This window comes from Haliotis rubra, unplaced genomic scaffold, assembly GCF_003918875.1.
Source record: "Haliotis rubra isolate DU_JTF1 unplaced genomic scaffold, ASM391887v1 Scf146, whole genome shotgun sequence".
In the NCBI taxonomy this organism is placed as follows: domain Eukaryota; kingdom Metazoa; phylum Mollusca; class Gastropoda; order Lepetellida; family Haliotidae; genus Haliotis; species Haliotis rubra.
Genome location: NW_025765403.1, coordinates 372,143 through 397,788, shown reverse-complemented (window position 1 = coordinate 397,788; position 25,646 = coordinate 372,143). Strand labels below are relative to the sequence as shown.

At 40.3% G+C, this 25,646-nt stretch overlaps 1 protein-coding gene across 2 annotated transcripts in view; it reads right to left on the bottom strand.

Annotated features, from left to right (window-relative positions):
- Window positions 1-25,646, bottom strand: part of LOC124269623 (filamin-A-like) — a 123,790-nt gene that overhangs the window by 33,849 nt on the left and 64,295 nt on the right. The window contains exons 23-30 of one of the 2 annotated variants that reach the window (XM_046704659.1): window positions 19,330-19,503; window positions 18,626-18,772; window positions 18,185-18,268; window positions 17,749-17,886; window positions 16,874-17,047; window positions 16,131-16,277; window positions 15,309-15,531; window positions 14,741-14,910 (exon numbers count right to left, since the gene is read on the bottom strand). In XM_046704659.1, the coding sequence (XP_046560615.1) occupies window positions 14,907-14,910; window positions 15,309-15,531; window positions 16,131-16,277; window positions 16,874-17,047; window positions 17,749-17,886; window positions 18,185-18,268; window positions 18,626-18,772; window positions 19,330-19,503 (1,091 nt within the window). In that variant the 3' untranslated portion in view covers window positions 14,741-14,906. Of the gene's footprint in view, window positions 1-8,343; window positions 8,521-9,847; window positions 9,986-12,372; window positions 12,457-14,740; window positions 14,911-15,308; window positions 15,532-16,130; window positions 16,278-16,873; window positions 17,048-17,748; window positions 17,887-18,184; window positions 18,269-18,625; window positions 18,773-19,329; window positions 19,504-25,646 lie in introns of those variants that run through there. The other variant, XM_046704660.1, reaches the window with a different exon arrangement.

Sequence of the window (25,646 nt, the reverse complement as noted above, 5' to 3'; positions counted from 1 at the left end):
TGATCAATATTTACCATTCCTTTTTTTCTCATATATTTTAGCCAATACATGTTTGTTTTTACTAAATAAAATATTAACTAAAATTATTTTCATTATTTACCAACACATTCATAATTTTCCACTCAGCTCTTGATTCATGGCTATATATTCATGGTTATTGGTTTGTTCTTCTAAAAACAACCTGGAAAACATCAAATCAAAATAAGAGGGAAAAAGATTTAAGGTATAAATTAGTAGTTAACTTTATAGTGTTGAAAGTGGATGTGGTTTATCTAAAAACATGTGTAACACAAATTGGTCACTTTTATTGTAATATAACTATTTTGCCTTCGACAGTTCATCTCTTAATTACCCACGAAGATCTCAGTTAGAATTTGTCTTCAGTTACCCATGTTTGTCATAAGACACAATTAACAGGACCATGATGCTGATCACTACATTGTCTGGTCCAGACTTGATTATTTACAGACCGCCGCCATATAGCTGGAATATTGCTCTGTGTGACGTTAAAACAACAACCAGCCAACCATCTCTGAATTAAAGGATTCCCAATGCCAATTCATTGCTGTCAATGTGTCAATGTGTGCACTGAAACTGCCTGTCAGTACAGACATTACTGTCAGTAGTGAAACACATGCTGCAGTGGCGTTACACCTCAATATTAGATGTCTCAACACCACACCTTAAGTGAAGAAACAGACTCGCTGCTGTCTACCCTGTCTACCCTGGCCACCTTTGATGAACATCAAGAACTAAACAGGCCAGACATAACAAGGACAATTAATATGTACTAACCTCATAAATTCACCCAAAACATCAAAGGAAACCAGATTCAAGCAACTGATTAACGCTGTAAAAATAAGCCTTGTAGATTTGTCAATACAAATCCATCTTATCCATATTAGCCTTTGCCATACCAAACTAAACTGATAACAATTCCAGCAATTTTTACGCCTGCCCTCTCCTCTTTCTGAAGTTAAACCATAAGATTCTTTGATCTTTGTACACAAGCAGCCACACAGATGAAAAAACAACACAATTACAACTAGTTGCAAGCGAAACGTGCTTGCAAAAACTGACCGAAAATGGATTTGAGAGGCTCAAGGTGACAAAGCCCAGAGATGGTCCGTGTTACACCCTTACTGATGGTAGTAACCTTTCGCTGAAGAAAGGAGTGCCTGGTTTATACAGTATCGCCTGAAGCACGTGTTGGGTTAAGAACTTGAACCATGCTGTTAAGTTTACCAAGTAAATGTCACTTGTGGAGAAAACTTAATTTACTTTCGACAGCCGGGATGACATCCCTGTCCAGAATCTGTCGTTCGTAGCTGACCTCCTCGAGGTCAACTAGCGTAAATAGTCTGGCTTGTGACTGGACTCCAAATATTGTCACACTTACCACTGTAGACAAGCCGACCGAAATGCAGCATTCCCATGATATCCCTTAATATACACTCATTGACAATTCTGGTTCCAAATTGGTTCCTTTATGCATTTAACATATCTTGTTAAGGTGATCAGGGAGACTCAGAAAATCTTAAATGTGTTACACAAAAATCTGGACAGGATAAGAGGGTTATAAAAGTATTAAACACATATATTTCTTATTTTTATATATTTATTTTATGGGTATGGGGTTTTGGCGCTTAAAAGAATGTTAACCATTAATTCATTTTGCATCATCTTATCAAACATAATCATGAAAGGAAATTAAACAGCAAAAGATGAGGTGTTGATTAAAAAGCTTATTTTCACATCTGAATTTATGAACAAACCAATAATATAGGTATCAAAACGTGGTAAGTGAGTGAGTGGGTATGGTTTTACGCCACTTTTAGCAATATTCCACCAATATCACAGTGGGAGACACCAGAAGTGGGCTTTACACATTGTATCCATGTGGGGAATCGAACCCGGGACGAGTGGACACTTAAACCACTAGGCTACCCCACCGCCTAAAAATGTGCAAAGACTTTATGGAAAAATCTTGACATGTAAAATGCAATAGTAAAATTGTTATCGTGAGAAAGTACAAGTACATCCAATAACAATTCAATTTTTACATTTAACATAAAAAACTGAATCTGTAGTTTAGCTTGACACATTTATTAACTAAAACATTCCTGCAGACGCAGGAACTCGCTATTTTCAAACACCACACCAGAGATACGCCAACAACAATGTATACAAAGCCATCTTGTTAAATTCTCAAAACTTTGGAGACACTTCCCAGTATTGAACTACGTGATCTTCATCCCCCTCATTTTCACCAATAAACACTCAAAGCATCCACTTCAACGTGTTAGGAATGATGAAGTAAGACGGTTATAAAAATCCCATCCTCTTCATCATAAAGCACACAAAAAACTCAGCTGCAGATTCTCAAAGAACTGTAACAAATATTAACTCAACGCACCAAGATATGCAAATTGTCACCTTGAATCAAACGGTTTATTATGAAAAAAAGCCATGTTTAAGGCCAATCAACCCATCCCACCCTGACAAACATGAATGCAGCCAATGTTTATTTTAAGGTGTAAATCCTTCCACACTCCCTTTCAGCAAACACTGCTGGGCCAGACAAAGTGACTCATACTACCACGACTAATTAAGAATTTCACAACCTACTCTCAGTCTAAGACATCTGTACCAGTGCTTTATCTAGGAATGTTTCCATGGCCGTAAAGTTCAAAATTTGCACTTTTGTCACAAGACAGATTTCAGAAATGCGCTTCATCTTGATTTTTCAAAGATCATAAAAGGTTTTGTATGAAACATGAGAAACTCTATCCTTTAAGGTCAAGCAAAACATGTTATAAGCTCTTTTGGATGTCGCTGGGAAGTCATTAAATGGGTACATTATTTTCATTCTCATGGAATCTTTTTTTAAACAGAAACATTTTTGGGGAGACCTGGCTGACTGTAAAGCACATGATTGCCGACATCTGCCCTTTACGGTGATGCTCATGCTGGGCTTAGCTTGTAATTCAGTTTAAACAACACTACATTCTGTCGCAAATAATGTTCAACCGAAGTTTAGATTGGACTTGAGATGCACAAACTGCATTAAGAATCCAGCAGCGAAAAAGATCCATTCTAATGACATCATTGTATGTTCAATTACAGGAGTTTGGAAAACATGTATAGAGGTCAGAACGAAAAGTAGGAAAATGAAGGTTTTTACAAAAGGTGGTACTAAGTTAACAAAGAATAATGATTACCCTTGTCATTTGCATGAGGCTTTGAACACAGCAGGATGTAAATGACTGTGCAAACTGTTTTAATAATGTTGCCTTGTAGCGTAAAGTGTACAAACAACCCATTCAGCTGGAATAACTGAAGTCAGATATATATTTGTGTAATGATTGCGAGTTCTTATACATTGATAGTGCCCATGGTCTGAGGACGATGAAAACAAATTTGGGTACAGACACAAGGACCATATAATAATGCTGTCAGATTATTGATAACTTAGAGAATAATCTGAACAGACACTTACAATCAGTCATAACCTCAAACATGAAACAAAACTCCATTTGTTTAAAAAAATGACCTTGACAAGACGGCTCAGAATATAATAATCATAACATCCCATCAACCTTTCATCCACTGTTAAGAACTCCCTCCCTTAAGTACAAGAGTCATCAGAAGATGACATATCCCCCCGGCCCCCACATCTTTGAAAGAACAAATCATCTGACAGTTACATAAAGTCCTGTTTGATTTGTTTTAGACTAAGTCTGATTGGTTTCAATGGAAATCATGAAAAATATAAATGCAAAAAATCTGTCAATAGCAAAAGGCACCACTTCAAGATCTGCCTAATAATATCTGCCAAGACATTTAACGGTTTTCGAGTTGTGTTCCGGAAACGAAGCCCACCCCGCACTTTTGAGACTAACTTTGAATCATTTCCATGGAAACCTGGAAAAATAAAAATGCCAAAAATCTGTAAATAGCCAAAGGCACCATTTTGGGGATATGCTTCACATAGTTGCCAAGTTTTTCTGAAAGATATTAAGAAGTTTTCGACTTGTGCTCCGGAAACGAAACCCACCCCTCACTTTCGAGACTAAGTCTTAATCATTTCCATTGAAACAGAGAAAAATAAAATTATGGAAATCGGTAAATAGCAAAAGGCACGACTTCAAGATCTGTCTCATATATCTGCCAAATTCTGTTGAAAGATATTGAACGGTTTTCGAGTTGTGCTCCTAAAACGAAGCCCACCCTTCCTTTTTGAGACTAAGTCCGACTCGTTTCCATGGAAACAGGGAAAAATTAAAATACCAGATACTGCAAATAGCAAAAGGCACCACTTTGGGATCTACCTCACATATCTGCCAAGGTTTGCTGGAAGATATTAAGAATTTTTCGAGTTGTGCTCTGGAGAGAAGCCCAACCCTCCCTTTAAGACTAAGTCCAAAACGTTTCCATGGAAAAATAAAAATGACAAAATCTGTAAGTGGCAAAAGGCACCACCTTAGGTTCTGTTTGATATATATGACATTTTTTTTGGAAAAATATTGAATGACTTTTTAGCTATGCTCCAGAAACAAAATGATGAGTGAGTTAGTGAGTGAGTTTGTCTCTTGTGTGCCCACAGCATTATTCAAGCTTCATGACAGTAGAATGCATATAACCAAGGCTGGACCAGACAATGCAATGATTGATCTTGTGAGAAATGCCAAATGTTGTAGGGTACATTGACCAACCATCAACCTATCACTATGCCAGATTGTTAAAATGACTACCTTTTTTTGAACTGCAGTGCGAGTTTAGGGTTTATCCCACTTGGAAGAGTATTTTAGAGACCTGTTGAAAAGTACAATATAGGATAAAAAACTCAATTCCTTAACTCTAGAGACTCCCTAACAACTAAACTTCAGAAAATTCCTTCCAGTATTCACAAGCATACTGTCATGGTGAAATAACAAACATATCACAGTACTATTACTTATGTTTCAATGAACTTAAACTGTGGTCTGGAATGTTTGGACAAGGTATGACAAACGAGTATTATAAAGTTCAGTCGCTAAATTTAAGGAATAAGGACATAAATCTGGCAAAAGGTTTTTGAACTGTCCCCTTAGAAGTATTCCATTGTGGCTATATCAGAGAACTAATGGAGCAGGCCCCACTGTGGTGACATGCTGGCTACAGGTATTATTCTCACAAACATAGAGTCATACAATGTGTGAGATTCAAACCTACAATTATCGGATCCTGGCACAACTAAGGGAGATAACTCCACACAGGGTGTAAATGCCTATGTATGTCACATCTAGCTCAGCAACAGTAATCAACATGACTGAAGACAAGATTTTGAAACCGAAACAAATCATACATTTCCACTTTCACCCGGTGAACAAGTAAATGTCAAGGTAGAATAATTCCCTGTAAAATATATAAGGTCTTGACTACATGTTTAAATGGTCATCTCTGATTAGTGGTGGTCCGATTAATTGAAATAATCAAAGATTGGTCGTAGTGACTAAACGACCAAGCAATCGATCACAATTTCTCATAATCGAACACAAACAATTCTGTAACACTTGTTTTCATTGACAATATTTTTCACAAGGTTGGTTTTGTCTGTTACATTTCGTAAGCACTACAAGTCACGATTGAATTTATCTTAAAGATACCAAGAAATTTATGTCCCTAACATACTAGTCATCCTTTAAAGATGTGAAATTTTGCCCAAAAAACCCCAAAGAACTACTTGATTTTTACCTTAATTTTATTTGCATTAACAAATTTCATAAATAATGCTAACCAATTATTTTCGATGATTGATCGGTAATAATGAACCAATCATCAATTATGAGATTTTAACCAATTCCCAACACTATCTCTGATGCCTCCCACCATGATATTTCTGGAATATTGCGAAAAGCTAATTCACTAATTCACTCACTCACTCTCTCTTGTTTGAACTGCAATGAACACCTTTCATATACACTTTTGTACATACAACTTACTAAACATAAGTGGATTCTTGACCACATACTCCCAGCTCAGTGGGGCTCCTTTTCAATTTTCATGGGTTTATTTGTTACCATAAAAATTATATATTCAGGGACTAAGCGTTTGTCTATCCTATCAACATCAGACTGCTGAGGTGGGTGCCTGCTATATTCCCATTATGTGGACAATGTCAGCAGTAGGTTGGGTTTAGAGAAATGTGCTGGATTCAAACAATGATCCTAATGATGCACTGTCAAACACCTTGTCCACTTGACCAATGAGGTCAACTCTGTCAGTATTATAGGGTCATTTGGATAACTGAATTCTTGAACACCAGGCGGATATAATGGATTTGTCCTGGCCAAGGGAGATAACTCACTCATTCACGTCTCGAACTTGCATGTTGCGGACATGTGTAGTGATCACCAGAAGCCCGTGTTCCATGTGTCATGTAGTTGTAGGTGTACGAGGGCCTATCCAAAATCTTTTAGCCTAAAATACTTCTGATATGTATGATTAAAATAACTGTATGATATTGAAGAATATCAATCACATAAACGTAATAGTGACATGCACTTATCTTGCCTCACACATTAATGTCGTTTTCTGATTGGCTGAGCGCTCTTCTATCATTTCAATGTACTCCACTTACAAGTGAGTAACATTTTCTATGTACCCTGCTGGGAATGTCGAACTCATTTGTTACTTTGCAGTAGTAATTCTTTATCTCGAATAACATGAATCACATATAATGTACGGAAATTACTGATGTTTTGCGAATGCCCCTCGAGACCAGTGAACAACTTATAATGTCGCTAGTTTCTGGTCACGTGACATCTAATCACATGTGCCCCTATTGAAACGGCAGAAATGGATAAGCTTGAGTACAGAGCAGTCACAAAGTTTTGTCCTAGAGGGCCACCCAGTGAAGCACATTGAAGAGTGATTGACAGCAGTATGAGTACCCAATGGGACCAAACACTTTATGACAGCTCTGTACTCAAACGTATTTCTTATTCTTATTCTTATTTCATATTTCTGCCATTTCAACAGGGTACATGTGATTAGATGTCACATGACCGGAAACTTGTGACATGTGCCATTCACTATTTATTTCGTGAACAGTAAGAATATTCATAAAAATAGAACATGAATGTGCCCCATCATTAACGTGCCCCATCGTTAACGTGCCCCATCGTTAACATGCCCCAATGGATTATTCAGTTGGTGATGGAAGATTGTCAGATAGATGGAGAAGGTGGCATGAGACATCGAGATAATATTTGAATTACCTAAGTTTGAAAGACAATTCAGAATCAAACAAGTGTGATGCATGGCTGTATTTGATTGGACAGAGAAATTTATAACTCTTTCTAGTTCACATCCAGCAAAGGAAGAAATTTGAACCATGATTGCAACAATTATTGTAGAGAATATCATTGTAGAAAGACACGAATTCAATACAAGAATTCAAGGAAAAGAAGAAATAATGACAACTTATGTCAAACTTAGCAGTTAAGAGATGCATCTCCAGAAAATTAACTAGTTAGGGATTTGAATAGTACGTGGCATGAACTTTGACAGGATTAAGGACAAGCTCTTGAGAGAAGAGGATTTAACTCTAGAAAGAGCAATCACCATATTTAAGGCAGATGAAGAGTCCAGATTACAACTGAAAGATCTAGGAGAAGAACATGCAAACACTCCTTGGAGTTCAGTAAAGACTCATAAACCAAAACCAAAGAAGAAAATAAATGGAAGCCTAACTCACAAAGTGACAACTTCAAAGAATACGTTGTTGTGTTGCAATTGTGGCAACAAACATGGTATCAGAAAAGCAAAAGTGCAAAAAAATACATCATCTAGCTAAATTTTGCAGATCAAAGCAACTTATGGGCATAGAGAACTCAATGGTACATGATAACATGGATTCAAATGCAAACCCAGAAATCTTCTTTAGTGGCTCCATATGTGAATGAGAAGCAACAAAGAATGGTAAATTATACATCACCTAGCTAGCTTCCCTGTGAGGCTGAGCTGAGATTACATTCAAAACTGACACTGGAACTTAAGCCAACATAGTTCCTCTCAGTCCTTTCAAGATAGTTCCAAACTATCGGATAGACACATGGTAAAGTGTCTAGATTCATTTTCACTTTGATGATGATAGTGAAAAGACAAACGACCAATGTGCAGCAGGCTACAGTTGAAATCAGGTAGTCAAATGCATCTCTGGATTTTGAGACAGCGACCGCTCAGTTGATGTTTTCCATCAAAGTGCTGACACAGTCCTGACATCATCTGTACATCTGTGTACATCATGACACATCTGTTGTACAATAAATCCCAAGGTGGAATGAAAGCAGCACTGACCTGGATGTTCCAAGGCCCCATATGTCAAGTGTATCTTGTGGCGGCCAACCTCATGGGGGACGTAGCTGACTGCATACTCTGCTGGCCGTGTCTCCTGGATGTCCACTGGGACGTTACGGCCTGATGGACTGACCACCCAGATGCTCTGCTCGGCTCTACCAGCTTGGCTGCAGTCAACTGACAACGAGAACAAGGTAACACACCTTATACTTCATCTACCTTCTGCAGTATGAAAAACTCAAACAATATTCTCAGTCAATTACAATTTTTACACAAAGTGATCGTAATTGAACAAATAGTTTCAACATAAGTTCTCCCTCATGGGACTGGTCATATATGGGGATGAGTCAGGGGGTCTAAGGACTGTTACAATTGTGCTAACAGCCCCCATTATAATGTTCTATGAATTGCAGTTTACAAGTGATCACTGGCGGATCCAGAGGGGGGGTTCGAACCCCCTGAACCCAAACACACCCACCCACCCACACACCCTGGATCCGCCAATGATCACTTGTAAAATGCAATTCATAGAACATTATAATGGGGTCTGTTAGCATCTTTGGGGGCTGTTAGCATCATTGAAGATGGAGGGTTCAGGGGGTTCGTGACCCCGTAAACACACCACACACACACACCCACCCCCTTTCAAAATTCCTGGATCCGCCCATGAGTGACCCACACAGAAATAAAACAATTATGGATGTCAACTTGTGCAATATGAGTAACACAGAGTATATGTTCACATCATCATTTCATCTAAAGAGGTAGTAAGAATATACTTCCAAAAGTCGTGTTCCTCATGATACAGAAGTCAACATCCATAAAGTGTGTGAGTAAGTTTAGTTTTACGCCGCTTTTAGCAATATTCCAGCAATATCATGGCGGGGACTTCCATAAAGTAGCACCATTTTATGTAACATTTTTTCACCCCTCCTTGTAACCCATAGACAGTCAAGCCTCTGTGTACATTTCAGAACTGTGTGATTTCCTCATGCCCCTGATAATGAATGTCTGGTTCTACAACACATCTGACAACTATACAGTTCAAGACTGAACATAATTATTCTAGTAAATCAGTATACAAAGGCATGGGATATGTTGTCTGATTGAATAAACATATATACACAGTATACTGTGTTTCCAATGTAAGTACCGATAAAAAAGTCAGATTTATCTGACCAGACTTACATCAACGATATCTTGGATGTAACAGACTTCTCCACACTGTTATAACTGCAACTCAGTCTGCTCAACTGTATAAACGTTTCGTCATTTTCCACATATACCTCAATACCATACCCTGTACATCACTTACATGATAGCAGTGTTAAAAACCTACACCAAAACATTGCTCATAATTGTAATAAAGAAGTTGTTTATCCTTTCTTAACACTTCTCCCAGCAGTACAACACTAAGGCTACATCAAGTCAGTCTTTAGTCAGTCAGGATCTGTAGTAATCCGGAAAGATGAGCCAGCACTCTACTACCCATGTGTCCACTTACCATTGAAGCCAGCGGTCTCCTCCAGACCACCGTTGTAGAAGTTGTCCACCCTGATTTTGTTGATGTCAAACACGTTGATGAAGAAGGGACTCCCCTGAATCTGCTGGCCGGCAAACAGCACATCAACAGAATGTTTGCCTGGAAATTACACATAATGATACTTCTTTAGGAAAATAGTACAAACATATCTAGTCACTCTTCACTTAGTAAAGGTAAAAGTCTTGCCCCTATATATTATTTGGTTTCAGTCTCTGGTTCCGAAACGTTGAATACTGTTGTACAAAGTGGTATGCCCAACAGACTACAATTTAATATTGTAAAATAAACTCAGAGGTTCAGGCTTGTTAATGAGGAAGTGTTATGAGGATTGGCTATGAAGGTGCACCCGACTCATGCAGACTAAAGAAAATTAGACACGGTATTGTCATACTTCTATAATGGACTAAATCACATTCCGTATTTCAAGTTTTGTATATCAGAGGGGAGATAACTGGACAATAAAGGCATGTGTGAAAAGCACATGGTCAGAGAAAGGACATTAGATCCCTGAGTGGGATTGAGGAATTGTGAGGTGATCAGAATAAATCCTAACGTACATCTACAGAACGTGAAACACCCTTGTTTTGCTACGACATCCAGGGAAGGGAGGTAATCTGTCATATCCCCACCAATTTATAGTTTGCTTCATTTATTTAGTCAGTATAACAGAAAGAAAAATGAAATAAACTTACAATGAATTTATGTATGCTTGCTCAGGGTCTAATATTTGACTAATTTTAGCAGCAAAAGTCAGCAAAACCACCCAGAAAATGTTAATAAAGTTTTACTGAGTAAGTTAGTGAGTAAGTGAGTGTGTTTTTACGCCGCTTTAAGCAATATTCCAGCAATATCACGGCGGGGGACACCAGAAATGGGCTTCACACATTGTACCCATGTGGGAAATCGAACACGGGTCCTCGGCGTGACGAGCCAACGCTTTAACCACCAGGCTACTCCACTGCCGCCATATCTATCATGTGATCACTTGGCTACAAATGGTAGTCAATGAGAAGAAACTTGGGATTCTTACATTGAACACAACTTCAAATACGGAACTGTAACCTAAATTCGCGGATAACTTTGATTCGTGGATCGCGGAAATTATCATGCTATCTTGTAAATTAAGACTCAACTGATGTCACGAAGCGGTACTTTAGATGTACATACAATGCTACGCCTCGCTGACTAAAAATTGCCGAATCTCTGCATTACACGCAAGTACACTAAATATAATTGCCCAGCACTGAGATAAATAGCCCCAGATCACTAATGCCACCATTACCAAATTTTACTTTTACAAAATGTCAAGTAAAAAAGATACCGTTAGCTCCAACCTTCTCACTTCTGGTTGTCAACTTTCCTTGGTGTCAATACTTACTGCAGTGGGATGTCGTACATTGTGGTATAAAGTAACCGACTACGTAATCCACGAAACAAGGTGACGTCACATTTTGTGGGCACGCGAATGAGTGATGATTGAAAATGGCTTCAGTAAACAAATGTTTCATTCACGAGTGGAATATTAGGAATTTTCAATTTGCTGAATCAATGAATAAAACAAGCAGTGCGTATACAAAATGAAATCATGCATTTAAGATATGAATTTCATCGCACTTCCCTTATATCCACGAATCAAGGTTACGCTGAGTGTATATCTTAAATTTAAGAAAGTAAGAACTATCAAACAATCCATTCTTTCAACAGATAACTTTTATTTTCCTTAATTTGACGGCCAAGGATATTTGTTTGCAATACTTGAAACCTACAGCCATTTATGCCTATAGTATTGCAGGTGCTTCACTTTCACAGCAACCATGTGAACGATACTAGTTTCATTTGAGTAAGTAGGGTTTTACATCACTTTTAGCAATATTCCAGCAAGACCAAGGCAGGGGAAACCAGAAATGGGCCATACTACTCATGTGGGGAATTGAACTCGAGTCTTCGGGGTGACGAGGAAACAATGTTGAATTACAGGACCCCAGATTTACAGCTGAATTGCATAGACATGCATCTGAGTTTTTGTTATACAGGGGTAATTCCTTTTCTTCAACCTGCAACCTTACATATCATGGAGGTGACGAAAGGGTGTTCAATCAGAACTTGTCTCCATGCTTCACAGGGTCGTTTTAGACTGCTGCTTTATTATGCTACTTCTGTCTTTTATACTTTTAATACTGTGACAACAGTATCATTTCATAACAATAATAATAATAATTAATTTATAAAACCCCTAATATCCGCTCAGTGGCGCTGTGACAATATTGGGGAAGGAAACAGTTCATAACATGGTATCGCGATGTATTCTTATTCTTTCAAGTAATTTGCATATTTAATCCCTGCTTATGTCAGTTTTTGGAAAGGCTCCAGGGATTTGGACCTGGACTTTTCCATCACTTATTTCTATATTTTCAATCAAATACAAGGATAACTTGTTATATATCCCTGTATAACATAATATCTATTAATACCAAGTCATAGCTCACCTGCTGTTGTTGGGGTCCATTCCACTTTGTAGTCTCCATCAGACTGGCGCACAAGATTTGCAGGAACGAGTTCTCCACTTGGAGCTAAACACAAAGCATACATAGCAAGTTCATTTCAGTGGTTCATTTCACATGTCATTTCTGTCGGAAACACATCATGACGAGACTGATGGATTGCAAGCAGGATTGCATCGGGTGAAAACTTTACAGGCGTTCAGCATCAGGCAAAGGAGACAAATATAGCCAGACTGACAGTTAAGATTGTTATTAATTTTACACACTGATTAATAGATATTACTCAAAACTGCACCAAAAATATACCTCAGTAGAAACTTTTTAAAAAAGAGCAATTCACAAACTACAATATGAAAAGACTTGGATACTTCAAGAGAATATTGCGAAATGAAAGCAAAGAGAAGCAATTCTATGACACTACTGGTCTTCTGAATGACCACCAGGCAACAGACAACCATCTACAGCTCAATCACACTCCAGGTAATGCCAAGCCACAGACACATTTCACAGCAGGAGATGTACATTGCAATCAATTTCATTGTCAATATCATACAAACACAATCACCAATATAAAGTGTAAACAAGCCATCGGTATATATTTCAGAATAATAAATGAAGCTGGGATCTGAAAAGGAATGTTTCAAGATGAAATGTGGACATTCATGTCTGAATGTATACAAATACTATCATGCATTTCATGGAGAGACATCTCCGCCACTTCAAACTTAACAATCGGACAAGTATCTAACTTTACAAAGCACCATATCCCTTGCATGCAAATTTCGTCTATGGCAGAAATCATAATAAGCTGTAACACGAAATATTTTTTCCCATCCGTCTTCCATCATGCCATTGCCATGCCAATCATTTTATTTCCATGGCAACCTTTGATGCGAGTCTGCAATGCATCTGAGTCAACATGGTGTCCGTCCATGTGTAGGATGAAATGATTGCGGTCGCGCACGTTCAGTGCCTCAACACCACGGAAGTTGATAGTGATGAAGGTTGGCACTTGCTCCTCCACATTCACAACAACAGGACAACCTGAAAAGCAAAATATTGGAAAATACATTTAGATTAAAATTAAATTGAATACTACATTAGTGAGTGTCACAAAATGAGGGATCAGTTTGCTTCCAATGAGTGCCTTCCCTGATTGCAATATTCCAACAATATCACAACTGTCTGACCACAATCACAGCTGGACCTGGATAACCAGTGGGTGAAACCATGAGCATACTCCACTCAGTAATGAGCTAAACGACACACCCACCTAATCCACATAAACTGGTTTCAACAACCATATGGGAATGCACATTGACTTTTAGGAAGTGGTTAGATGCCAAAAATATTAAATTTGGAATTAACTTTCTTAGTTAAGTACAAATCGTAGTATTTTGGGGGACGAATCAAATCTGGGACTCGAACTCATACTTTCAGAGTCAGGCACCTAATCACCAGCACGCAGGGTCAGCAATCTAACTCACTCATCCACAAAATGAAAGTTTGACTACTGATAGTCATGATCACATACCTTACTAAAATTTAAACTTAACTTCAATAGTTTATCGAAAATAGCATATTTGTTATACTTGATGTCTTTCCAAATGGCACAGTGTATTTGTAGTCATGGAAGCCATGCCATTTCCCATCTGTCAGAGGAGTACACAATGTACTTCACTTATACAGTGTTAACACAAAGACAGACAACATTTGTAACAAGCATGAGATGCTTGAGTCAAATAGGGACTTCATTTTTCTAAGCTCACTTTTTGGAAGTATTTGCAGGGCCCATAAGTAGGTCATGGCACTTTAGTATTTCCGGTGACAAACAAAGTTTAATACCTTTTCAAATGGTCTCATGGTTGTCAGTGGACTTTAAGGAACCCAAAATCCTTGCAGGAATAACAAATTTCTGATCTAACCATCCCCAAATTAAGCAACTTTTACGACTGTCAACAGCTGTGACAGCCAAGTAAAGTCATATTTGGCAGTTGCGCAATTTGGAATATATGCTTTGAATTTGAGTGAGTGAGTTTAGTTTTACGCCACACTCAGCAATATTCTAGCTATATGGCGGCGGTCTGTAAATAATTGAGTCTGGACCAGACAATCCAGTGATCAACAGCATGAGCATCGATCTGCGCAATTCGGAACCGATGACATGTGTCAACCAAGTCAGCGAGCTCCATCTCGCATATCGCAAGTTGGTGCTCTTAAAAGGGAGCGGAAACCAGCTAAGTACCAGAAGCATCACCTCACGAGACTTAACGGCCCTGTTGAAATTGACTCTTGGTACTTTTGTCGTCACTCAGGATTAACTCTGATTTTACACTGATTTGTCCTCACCTGGAATCTGTTCATCATTAAACTTGACATTGACATCGTAGTGTCCCACTTCAGTAGGTGTGAAGGTGTATCTGTAGCGACCGTCGCCAATAGTCTCACGGTAGGTGTGGACGTTGTGTCCATGGTGGGTGACTACAGCGTCAAGGTCACCAACCCCAGCTTGTGAGGCATCAACTAGAAACAAGGAACAAATTACTGAATGACAACACACATAATGATGAACAATGTCAATGGAAATGTTATGTCAAATTGTCATATTTTCTTGTACGTGGCCCTCTGTGTAATATGTCGTGGTTTATATTTGCTCTATCAGAAGTTTAGTTATACACTGCACTCAGCATTATTCCAGCTATATGGCGGCGGTATGTAAATACTTGAGTCTAGACCAGACAATCCAGTGATCAACAGCATGAGCATCGATCTATTCAATTGGGATGCCATGCTATTCAACCAAGTCAGCGATCCTGACCACCCGATGCTGTTAGTCGCCTCTTACAACAAGCATGGGCTACTGAAGACCAATTCTAACCTGGATCTTCACAGGCCTCAACAGACACAGAAAATTGACAAACCTATGAATGCAATCTCCCTTTCCTTCTTGGCTGTCTTGTCTACGTCCGTGATGCGCACGAGACTGGGGTCGTAACGCCTGGCTGACGAAGGGACTGCCTTGGAGTCTAGTGCCAGCAAAGTACACGTCAATCATGTGCTGTCCAACTTCCAAGGGAGTGTACTCCGCCCGACACACGTGGCCCTTCTTACTGAGGCGGCATGGGATCTCTGACCCAGATGGACCTGTGATACAACACACAAGTATTTACACAGATCCTTCTCTTTTCATTATTACTTATAACCTGTATTAAAATATTGAGCAAAGAACAATTACTCCATATTGTCGCATGAAACGTGTACACAGCTTGTAGCAAAATATTAGCCATTTAACAGAGGGTGACTTTTAAAATATTACTTAACACTTCTGAAACAATATTGGAAATCAAACTCATTGTCTGTGTGTGTATTGCACACCTTACATTAGTCAATCAGGATTTTTTAAGTTGTGCATTATATACAAGGAAACACTGTGAAACAGTGAATTTCATAAATAAAGTGTTCAAGACAAGTAAATGATAAACTGTGTTCGTAATATCTTTCAAAATAGAACATATTGTATACATCTTTCAATATATTGTTCAGAATATTTTTACAAACTCAAGAAAGTTACTTTAGCTCCCTTGTTTCTCACCTATGGAATACATTTCAAAAATGGCCCATAAAACTAGATGTATTTCCAAATCACTTCCCACTGGTAATTCCAGGTATGTAAACAAACAAGTAAATGTGATTTAAGTTGTAAAGACCACAACACAATAATAATCTTTCCTGTTTCCACTCACTGGTGATATGAACTTCAAGGTCATTCTCATCCATGCCATGAAGGTCAAGGTTAAACCATGTCTCCTTGTACACGTGGGCTGTGTGTAGTCCCTCACCGCTCATGGTAACGCTGTTGCTGTCGATGATGTCAACATGATACGGGGACCCTGTAAATGAAAAATAAACCTTATCCAAACTGACCTGATACTTTAAGAACTTGACACTGCGGATAACCTACATAGTCGGGTGGAGGGGTAGCCTAATGACTAAAGCATTCGCTCATCAGGCTGAAGACCCAGGTTCGATTCCCAATGTGGTTACAATGTGAGAAGCCCATTTCTGGTGTTCCCCGGCTTGATATTGCTGGAATATTGCTTAAAGGAGCGTAAACAATACTCACTCAACTTCATAGTTACAGAAAACCAATTTGACTGATGGTTGTGTGTGTTATCTCCTTGGAGTTGTGTGTGGGATGAGTTATTCTTCATTATAGTGCTGAGAGTTATCTCCCCTACTGTGGTATGAGTTATCCCCCCTAACCATCACCTGTTTGTGTCACATGATTGTCATGTTATTTATCTCCACTCATGGTGGTATGAGCTGTTCCCATGAGTATGGTGTGACTTATCACATACTATTATGGTGTGAGTTATCTCCCTTTAATGCGCTAGTTATCTCCCTTAGTTTTCATGTGACCTATCTTTCTTGTGGTGAGAGCTGCTCCCCCTGCTGGTGATAGTTTCCCTGAAGGTAGAGATCTCACCTGGGAGAGGAAAGCGATTAAACAGGATGGTCACTATGTGGTTGGACAGGTCACGTGGAGTGAAGCTCAACTCATAGCGGTCCCGCCCAATCTCTCGGATATGACTGGCCACATTGCTCCCACGACATTTGACCTCTGCTTCAAGGTCACCAGTTCCAGCAGCTGAGGTGTCAACTACAAAAGATCATAAATACACCTTCATTAACAACATGTTTGTAACATGAGAAAATCCATTAAAGTGTTAAAGTATACTAGACAGACTGATTGTACAAATGAACACTGTACAAATTATGACTTCTTCTTTACAACAAGAATTAAAAGAAAGTGAAGACATGAAATATCAATGATCACTTATGAACCTCTTTAGTTATATTTTAAAGAAGTGAAAAAATTGTTGGTCTGGCGATCAATGGTTGAATCCAAAGTAACACTTATCAATTTAATTAAGAAACGAAAACATTTTTTAAAGAATTTGTGTTTTCCTTACGATGTTTTTAGTGTTTCACCACTAATCTACAATGGCATCTAATGTGAGTAGTATATTACAATGACTTGGAGGTGCCCAATATATTTTGAAGATAGGGATTTGCTTATTCGATGGGTGTTTGTTGTGGGAACTAAATTCTTCCAAACAAACAGTAAAAGTTAAAATTGCATTGACCGTACAATCATTGAATATAATCCTTATCAGAATGTGAATATCAGATGTCATGTATTTACTCATACATGATTCAGTTATAATTAATAACTATTAATCATTCTAAAATCTATATTCTTTTCCCTCTAATGAGACCCAAATATTACTTGCATCCATTTTCAATATTTGAATGCAATATTTTGAGTTTGTGCAACCCTGACCCGAGCTATCAACTTACTCTGAAAGTGGATGGGTCTGCCGAGGTAGCCACGCCCAGGGCTGGTCACCCTGATGAGGGAGGGGTCGTACACGTTACAGGTGAAGGGGCTGCCCTTGATCTCCACGCCACTGTACTCCACATGCACCTTGTACAGACCTGTAACACAACACAGTCTTGTTGAATGTCACCCTGTGACATGGACATCGTCACTTCAACACCTGCCATCTGAACCATCTGTGGAGTGAGTGAGTGAGTATTGTTCTACGCCACTTTTAACAATATTCTAGCAAATCCCGGCCCCGGGGGACACCAAAATGGGCTTCACACATTGTACCCATGTGGGGAATAGAACCCTTCGGCATGACGAGCCAACGCTTTAACCACGAGGCTACCCCACCACCCCTCCAGTATGTGGACCGTCAGTTGTGTCCATGATGCTACAGGAAGAACTTACCGATCTCGTGTGGCGTGTAGTCTGCCCGGAAGGCTGACCGAGCATTGCCGGACACTCGAACTGGAACTTCATGTCCACTTGGAGCTAAATGTTGCAAATTGTAACCATCACAATCAATATTTCAAGTTCTGCAGCAAGATACAAGTTTCAAATAATATTACAATCCCTCATCCACATGCAGTAACTGTTGTTTGTATTTATCAGATATATGTATCCTAAACATATAAAACACTAACACCTAACACATACAAAACATGAAAGACTCATGCTTGAACAAACAACACTGGATCTAAACTGTCAACACATGTGCATGATTTCTATTAAAGTGAGACCAATGTCAGAAGGCAATAATATTGACCTAACTGCACCCAATTACTGATGTCTGAATAGAAGAATCTTAAGTTTGTCAACAGCCATGTTTCGGAGGTGTTGTATACTCACTGAAGACCCTGACACTGAGGTCGCCGTCCCCCTCGCCCTTGGGGTCGACCTTGAGAGTGGTGAGGACATTAGCTGGCACCATCTTGATGCCCTCCCCTGACACATGGATTCGGTCGCTGTCAACCACACCGCAGCTGAAAGGGCTGCCTAGAGGGCAACATGGACATGCGTCACTTAGAGTTTAACTGATGAGGATTTCAATTTAAGAAAATTATACTGAATTGATTTATTTCATCGCCAGATTGATAAACTACTTTTCAAACATAACAAGTCCTATTTGCATTTGCTCAATTTTTATAATCAAATAAAATATACCACTAAATCAATGAACACCTGCTAAAGTGGGAAAAATGTTTCTCTGCAACAGAATTCTGTGACCCAGCTAATATAAATAGTTAAAAACAAGGAGGTTACAGGTTAAGGGTTAAATCACAATTAGCAGATGAACATCATTGCTGCACCAAGAAAGGGTTTCTGAGAGGCTTCCATCCACACATTGGACCTATGTTGAGATTCACACACAGACAACAGACTAATGAGCAAACATTTCAGGCAACCCAAACACCCACAAAGATGTTTGAGAGACAACCATTAGGGACATTTACTCAATGTTGAAAAGAAATATATTTGATATTGTAGCCTGTGTTAATGGTAAACCAACAATCAAATATTGTTCCAAAAATGACTATTCCAGTTTGTGTTACCTGGCACAGGTTCTCCATTGAAGCAAACGCTGATGTGGTGCTTGGAGGCTCGCTGTGGGGTGAAGCTGACACGGAAGTTGGTGTCAGACTCCTGGCGGACGTAGTTGGGGACGCTCTCCCCGTCTGCCGTCACCTGTATCTCCAGGTTGCCATCACCAGCCTCACTGGCATCCACTGCAACAGAGGGGGAGTCAGCACATCAGTCTCCCATACAGGGTGGGCTACACTAATGACGAAAAGCCTCATGGTGGTAAGACAGAACTCAGTGGGGTGGGAATATGTGACACATCAGTCTCCCATACAGGGTGGGCTACACTAATGACCAACTGCCTCATGGTGGTAAGACAGAACTCAGTGGGGTGGGAATATGTGACACATCAGTCTCCCATACAGGGTGGGCTACACTAATGACCAACTGCCTCATGGTGGTAAGACAGAACTCAGTGGGGTGGGAATATGTGACACATCAGTCTCCCATACAGGGTGGGCTACACTAATGACCAACTGCCTCATGGTGGTAAGACAGAACTCAGTGGGGTGGGAATATGTGACACATCAGTCTCCCATACAGGGTGGGCTACACTAATGACCAACTGCCTCATGGTGGTAAGACAGAACTCAGTGGGGTGGGAATATGTGACACATCAGTCTCCCATACAGGGTGGGCTACACTAATGACCAACTGCCTCATGGTGGTAAGACAGAACTCAGGGGTTGGGAATATGTGACACATCAGTCTCCCATACAGGGTGGGCTACACTGGTGACCAACTGCCTCATGGTGGTAAGACAGAACTCAGGGGGTGGGAATATGTGACACATCAGTCTCCCAGGGTGGACTACACTGGTGACCAACCACAGGGGCGTGTCACGCTTAGAAACAGCATTAGAAAGACATATAAGTATATAGACCCTACCCTAGTACTATATAAAAGGAAAGGGATGTAACGACGGAACCACCCCCTCCTCAATTTAAGTTAGATTTCACCACGTAAACTATTTTTAAGGCCCCGTCGAGGCCTACGGATCAAAAGCGAGATGATTTCCCTACAAAATGAGCTATAAATGGTCACAATCGGATCATCATTTCAAAAGTTATACGCCACGACTCACGAAAACAGCTACCTCCGCAATTCCAAGCCAAAATCATGGATCACCCAAGACAGCGAAAACTCACCTTATAAAATCGTTTATTAATTCCAGCCACGTTGACAGCACCTATGTAGGGCTAGATTCGATCGGCAGCGACATTCCACGGGTCTAAAAACTTATTGCAACATCTACAAATCATTTCCTCGACAGTAAGCAGGCATTTTCTCCAAAACCATCGGCAATCATACTCACTTGTCGGCCATAGATGGCCTTGACATTCAAGTGATCTGAGCAGATCCTCAGAAACGAAATTTGGCCATCCGATTGGTGGAAAATATAATATACTGTAAGATTTTGACGGTTTGCTAATGGGTGCGAAATATGAACTTTGCAATAATGCTTTATTTTGGATAGTTAATACGGAACAGTAAATTGTTAAGAATAGTTTTAGAGGTTGTAAAAATGCATTCGATATTGATTCATTTTTAGGAAATTATATTTATAAATATTTAACCTCTAAAATTATTCTTACAAATTTACTGCTCAGAATCATTTAAATGTCAAGGCCATCTATGGCCGACAAGTGAGTATGATTGCCGATGGTTTTGGAGAAAATGCCTGCTTAAAATGATTTGTAGATGTTGCAATAAGTTTTTAGACCGTGGAATGTCGCTGCGCGATCGAATCTAGCCCTACATAGGTGCTGTCAACGTGGCTGGAATTAATAAACGATTTTATAAGGTGAGTTTTCGCTGTCTTGGGTGATCCATGATTTTTGGCTTGGAATTCTTGGAGGTAGCTGTTTTGAGTCGTAGTATAACTTTTGAAATGATGATCCGATTGTGACCATTTATAGCTCATTTTGTAGGGAAATCATCTCGCTTTTGATCCGTAGGCCTCGACGGGGCCTTAAAAATAGTTTACGTGGTGAAATCTAACTTAAATTGAGGAGGGGGTGGTTCCGTTGTTAAATCCCTTTCCTTTTATATAGTACTAGGGTAGGGTCTATATACTTATATGTCTTTCTAACGCTGTTTCTAAGCGTGACACGCCCCTGTGTGACCAACTGCCTCATGGTGGTAAGACAGAACTCAGGGGGTGGGAATATGTGACACATCAGTCTCCTAGGGTGGACTACACTGGTGACACATCAGTCTCCCAGGGTGGACTACACTGGTGACACATCAGTCTCCCAGGGTGGACTACACTGGTGACACATCAGTCTCCCAGGGTGGACTACACTGGTGACACATCAGTCTCCCAGGGTGGACTACACTGGTGACACATCAGTCTCCCAGGGTGGACTACACTGGTGACACATCAGTCTCCCAGGGTGGACTACACTGGTGACACATCAGTCTCCCAGGGTGGACTACACTGGTGACACATCAGTCTCCCAGGGTGGACTACACTGGTGACACATCAGTCTCCTAGGGTGGTGACTACACTCCCAGGTGACACATCATCAGTCTCCCAGGGTGGACTGCACTGGTGACACATCAGTCTCCCAGGGTGGACTACACTGGTGACACATCAGTCTCCCAGGGTGGACTACACTGGTGACACATCACACTGGTGACACATCAGTCTCCCAGGGTGGACTACACTGGTGACACATCAGTCTCCCAGGGTGGACTACACTGGTGACACATCAGTCTCCCAGGGTGGGCTACACTGGTGACACATCAGTCTCCCAGGGTGGACTACACTGGTGACACATCAGTCTCCCCAGGGTGGACTCCCAGGGGTGGACTACACTGGTGACACATGGTGACAGTCTCCCAGGGTGGACTACACTGGTGACACATCAGTCTCCCAGGGTGGGCTACACTGGTGACACATCAGTCTCCTAGGGTGGACTGCACTGGTGACACATCAGTCTCCCAGGGTGGGCTACACTGGTGACACATCAGTCTCCCAGGGTGGACTACACTGGTGACACATCAGTCTCCCAGGGTGGACTACACTGGTGACACATCAGTCTCCCAGGGTGGACTACACTGGTGACACATCAGTCTCCCTACAGGGTGGACTACACTGGTGACACATCAGTCTCCCCAGGGTGGACTACACTGGTGACACATCAGTCTCCCAGGGTGGACTACACTGGTGACACATCAGTCTCCCAGGGTGGACTACACTGGTGACACATCAGTCTCCTAGGGTGGACTACACTGGTGACACATCAGTCTCCCAGGGTGGGCTACACTGGTGACACATCAGTCTCCCAGGGTGGACTACACTGGTGACACATCAGTCTCCCAGGGTGGACTACACTGGTGACACATCAGTCTCCCAGGGTGGACTACACTGGTGACACATCAGTCTCCCAGGGTGGACTACACTGGTGACACACATCAGTCTCCTAGGGTGGGCTACACTGGTGACACATCAGTCTCCCAGGGTGGACTACACTGGTGACACATCAGTCTCCCAGGGTGAGGCTACACTGGTGACACATCAGTCTCCCAGGGTGGGCTACACTGGTGACACATCAGTCTCCTAGGGTGGACTACACTGGTGACTGCAGTCTCCCAGGTGGAGCTACACTGGTGACACATCAGTCTCCTAGGGTGGGCTACACTGGTGACACATCAGTCTCCCCAGGGTGGACTACACTGGTGACACATCAGTCACCCAGGTGGGCTACACTGGTGACACATCAGTCTCCCAGGGTGGGCTACACTGGTACATCAGTCTCCCAGGTGGACTACACTGGTGACATCAGTCTCCCAGGGTGGGACTACACTGGTGACACATCAGTCTCCCAGGGTGGACTACACTGGTGACACATCAGTCTCCCAGGGTGGGCTACACTGGTGACACATCAGTCTCCCAGGGTGGACTACACTGGTGACACATCAGTCTCCCAGGGTGGACTACACTGGTGACACATCAGTCTCCCAGGGTGGACTACACTGGTGACACATCAGTCTCCCAGGGTGGACTACACAGGTGACACATCAGTCTCCCAGGGTGGGCTACACCGGTGACACATGAACTCCCTGCCATACAGCTTGTTTGTTTGTTTGTTGTGTAACGCTGCACTCAACAATATTCAAACTATATGGTGGCAGTCTGTAAATAATGGTGTCTAACAGCATGAGCATCGATCTACACAACAGGGATATAATAGCATGTGTCAACCAAGTCAGCAAGCCTTACCACCAAATCCCATTGCCTTCATATGAACACCTGATAAAATTGTTACAATACATGAAACAGGTCAAATCTGATGTAATGTCTAGTTTGATAGCGACAAACAACTGATTTTTCAAGGGGCTATAAAACGAATTTCTTGTCTGACATTCTAACCAGGAATAAAAACTATTTTCTAGATGACAAATACATAATGTTTCAATGTTCAACACAAAAAATGCCTCCCTTCAGTGAATGACAAGAATTCAACCAAAATAAACTTGAATTATTTACAAATGCAAATCTAATTGGTTATCTCCCATTTGACAGACACCCATTTGACAGAAACCCAATTGACAGACACTGAACTAGAAGGTTAATTAGGTAGCACCTATGGGTATAATGGAACAGTCGACTGTCTAGTGAGTAGAGCAGGGTGAGCCTGAAACAGGTTCGTTACTGACAAGTTTGATTGTGGGTAAATAGAACTTTGTTGTGATAAAATGATTTCTCTTCTCAAAATTGATTTTACTATCAATTACTATCGAATATAAAAACAGGTTTGTCACTGAGAGGTTTGATTGTGTTTATTGATAGAAAAGTCCCCTCCCAATAATAGCATATGTACAACAGAAGTTAACTGAGAAAACGTTTTGTTGGAGAGATATAGATATGTACATATTTGAAAACATTCTGATTTGCAGTAAATGAGACACCTGCATTGCCATGTAAGATACGATTAATACCAATCAGTGTTCTAATTTCAACAATACTTTCTAAAGATTGTAACACTTTATGTCTTTGAGTAGTATACAATGGACATTCAAGGAGGTAATGAAAAACATTCTCACATCCATGGCCACATTGACATGATGCGTCATATTTTAAATATTTATTCTAAATAAATCGAAACTAAGTTCATTTGTCATATATCTTAATATTGTGTTCAAAACATATAACTTCTTTATTCCAAATGAATAATATTTAGGTTCACAATATTCAATATTTGATTTATACGATACAACAGTGTCGCAATTTCTAATAGCTAAGCTAATGTTTTCAATATGATGATGCCGACTCCCGTTAGACTAGAAGGTTAAACCGAAATGTTTATGAAAATAAATAACCTGTTAATAAATAAACTGTTTTTATATTGCAGCAATAAAAATTCAAATTACTGTCTTTTCGTCCATCTTTCAAAATAAATAATATAGCTTCAGTTTGTTCCTGTGTTTTTATTTGGACTATTCCATTATAATGTGTAGGTAACAGGTAGTAGATAATCTGTTCACTGAACCGTAAATGTTGTTGTTTTAAGGTGTCTGCGAACTGGCTGTCTGCGTAATGGGAGGACACCATCTAATTCTGAATCTAATATGCAATTATAGTTAATACAAAAAAATATTTCTTTGCATGAAACAAATTTTCAATCACTGCAATTTCCATGCAACACTATGAACAGGTACAGAATGCCAAGGTTGCTAATCATTGGAGTGATATCAGCAAGGAGAACCCCAATCGATGGCATCCAATAATCATCTAGCATTTAACAGATCATAAACAAACAGGAGTACAACTCCCATTTGTCAGACGTGCCATTCGTCAGACGGCCCAATCATCAGACAGACCAGTCAAGTGTGACCAGTGTAACTGCCTGGACGTACCCACTAATTAATGAGCTGCTCCAAACTGTGAACAGAGTAGGCTACTCCCCGCTCTCAAGTTCGTTAAGTGATACAGATTAACCAGATTATGATTGTGTTTGTAAGTTGCTTTTGATCAGTGTGACGGGTTGCATGTGTTGCAGTAACGACATTTGAAGTTGTTTGTACAACTATATGGAATACAGGAAGTACGTGAGGCTCAGTAAAGATTAATCAATAAGGTTTTAACTGAATTTGTTTTGCATTATTTTATTAATTAAATGGATTGAACTTCTCCAAAACATAAGTATAATCTCACATGTACTATATAACATGAACTCTAAATATGGCTGCAATGGCTGGTATACCCAGAGTTGAATTCATTGAGTCTCAGAGAGGAACCCCACAAGTACCTTGATGGCTTCACCTACTCTAAGAATAGAAC